Consider the following 2,869-nt stretch of genomic DNA (forward strand, 5'->3'; position numbering starts at 1 on the left):
TATATATATATATACACATATACACACACACACACACACACACACACACATATACACACACATATATATACATACATAAAATAAATAAGAATTTCACAGTTCACTAGCCAAGACAGGCTTGGTGTTTCTTTCTTGATGATACTGGCTGCTTTGGTTTAAGGGCAAAAATTCCAATAATCAGTGTGTACCAATCGATATACAACATTACATACCATGCAATACAGTCTTTTCATCAGCAGGTTTATCGTCCTCTTGTTTGCCTCTCTTCTGTCTTTTAGCTGTTATCTCATCCAGCTCCTTCTGTTCTTCCTATAAGTCAGAGAAAAAAAAAAACATTTTTAGCAATCTCAGCACTTAGTACATTTCTAATGGAGAGCTTAATGCAAAAATATTACCTCTGAAGGCTTTGCACCATCCTTTTCATCAATATATTTTGCCCATGGACCAAGGAAGCCATCTATGTTAGAAGCATCGCTACCTTTCACTTTTTTCCTCTTTTCCAGTTTTTTCTGACTAGATTCAAATACCGTTAGCCCTAAACACAGAAAAATTATGATGACGGCATTTAAAAAGCATCATAAAAATTAGACTGTGAACTGATTATGCCATCAAGAAGACAATACAGGTTATGTTGAAGTCAGAAATTCCAGTGAAGTTATATTTTATACAATCCACTGCAGACAAATTCAGAAAGCTTTTTACAGTACATTTGAGTGGTAATGCAGCCTCTTCTTACATGATGAGCAACCTTGTTCTGAGAACAAAGGGCAGTAAATGGAGTGAAAAAACAAAACAATGGCCTGCAGAGTTAAGGCCATTTATAAAATTATATCAGCAGTTAAAGCAATTTATTGAGAGGAACAACAATCCTCTTACCCTGAATGCAGGATGGGAAAGAGGAACATACACTGTGGCCCAAATCAACAAGAATGTCGAACTTTTGGTTTTGAAAAGTAAAGTAAGCTACCACTATATCATGAATAGAAAGGAAGAGTGAAAAAACTATGTTTATGCAGTAAAACCAGGAGTGTATTAACAAGAGACTTCGTAGTGAGTAATACCGTAAAACCTGTTGTAGCGATGTGCAATGTGAGTATTTGCCCATCAATGGCTGTTCAAAGAAATCTATGGTCTGACTTGCACACTAAGCTGACCATATTAACTAAAATGCCGATACTAGTATCGGCATTTTAGTTATGTACTAGTAATCGGTACTAGTATACAGATACTAGTATCGATATCGGTGCCGATACCGAGTATTTGGGCGAGTACTCGTACTAGCCCAAATGCTACGATGCCTAGCACGAGTACTTCCTGTATCAGGAAGCCGGGCAGCGCGTCATTACACGCTGCCCGGTTTCTTGATTGGCCGGGAAGCAGCTCCCTGCTCTCTCGTCACTTGATGGCATTCTGATTGGTCAGGAAGCTGGCTTCATGCTCCCTCGTCATCTCATGACGAGGGAGCATGGAGCCGGCCTCCCGGCCTATCAGAAAGAAGGGCGTTGCGTAGTTACACGGCGCCCGGCTTCCTGATTGGCCGGCCAGACGGCGACGGCTCCAGCTGCGTACCGGAGGAAGGCCGCGTTCTGGCTGGAGAGGCCCCGGGGGTGACAGGCTGGACATACCAAGGTAAGAGGGGACAGACTTTCTCGTTAAATCGGGAAGGCGGGTGGGGAGTCATTACACGCTAACCTGGCTTCCTGAATGGGACTTCCGTTACTCGGAAATTGGTATTGGCGAGTATGGGAAAAAAATTATCGGTACTCGTACTCGGTACCAAAATACCGGCATCGGTGCAGCCCTAATAAATATATATAACTCTAAAAACAAATTGTGCTCATCTCTATAGGTTGAACTCGATGGACTTACGTCTTTTTTTTTCAACCTGACTAACAATTTCTCCCGTGTATTCACCATGCAGTGTCATATATTTCAATAAAACAATCCAAAAAGTCACTTCTTATGCATCATAATGAAAGTCCTTTTCAAGTTTCCTCAACACTTGTGTATAGTGAGTGTTAAAGTGTCACTTTAATATATTTTACGTTTGAATAGAACTGCAGCTCTGTTCTTTTCTGAATAAAACAATGCTAAATAGCCTTTAAAAGTAAATAATCATGTAAGTTTAACTTTTTTTATATATATATAGTTTTGAAATGGACTGACAATGAAAAAGAAGACTTGGCAACATGAAAAACATTAAAAACAGAATAAAGTTTCAAAAATGAGCAGAAACAGTTATTTGAACAGACTACAGATTAAATGCTACATTCTGAAAGAGTTGTGTATATTTCGTCTGAGGATAAATATGTGATGTCATAGAGCAATGTGTGGGGAAGCAACGGACTGACCTATTGCACAACAACACTGTACTGTTTACAGTATCCCAGATATGTCAACTAGATGGAAAAGAACCGCTAGCCTACATGTCTAAATGTGCAGCCGTTGCATATTTTAATTATTTCAAGATAAATACATCCACTTGGTATTGAAGTCACATCAAAAAGGTAATGAATGGATCACACAGTCATAACGGCACCGCAATTTTAACAATAATTCAATTATATTATGAAAAAAAACACTAGTTGCAAATCTGCACACACTCAATCCATCCAGTAAATTTTCATGCAATAGAAAACTGCATGCCCTTTACCAGTGGGGAGGGACTACAAGTCTAAGGCAAGTGGGGAGGGACTACAAGTCTAAGGCAAGTGGGGAGGGACTACAAGTCTAAGGCAAGTGGGGAGGGACTACAAGTCTAAGGCAAGTGGGGAGGGACTACAAGTCTAAGGCAAGTGGGGAGGGACTACAAGTCTAAGGCAAGTGGGGAGGGACTACAAGTCTAAGGCAAGTGGGGAGGGACCCGCCT

The 2,869-nt window shown here is 40.3% G+C and overlaps 1 protein-coding gene across 1 annotated transcript in view; it reads right to left on the reverse strand.

The window, feature by feature from the left end:
- CDC40 (cell division cycle 40) overlaps positions 1–2,869 on the reverse strand; it is a 51,879-nt gene that overhangs the window by 15,783 nt on the left and 33,227 nt on the right. The window contains exons 5-6 of the mRNA XM_018560276.1: positions 396–535; positions 213–309 (exon numbers count right to left, since the gene is read on the reverse strand). Coding sequence (XP_018415778.1) covers positions 213–309; positions 396–535 — 237 coding nt within the window. The remainder of the gene's footprint in view (positions 1–212; positions 310–395; positions 536–2,869) is intronic.

Source organism: Nanorana parkeri, unplaced genomic scaffold (genome assembly GCF_000935625.1).
Source record: "Nanorana parkeri isolate BGI_ZX_2015 unplaced genomic scaffold, ASM93562v1 scaffold445, whole genome shotgun sequence".
Classification (NCBI taxonomy): Eukaryota; Metazoa; Chordata; class Amphibia; order Anura; family Dicroglossidae; genus Nanorana; species Nanorana parkeri.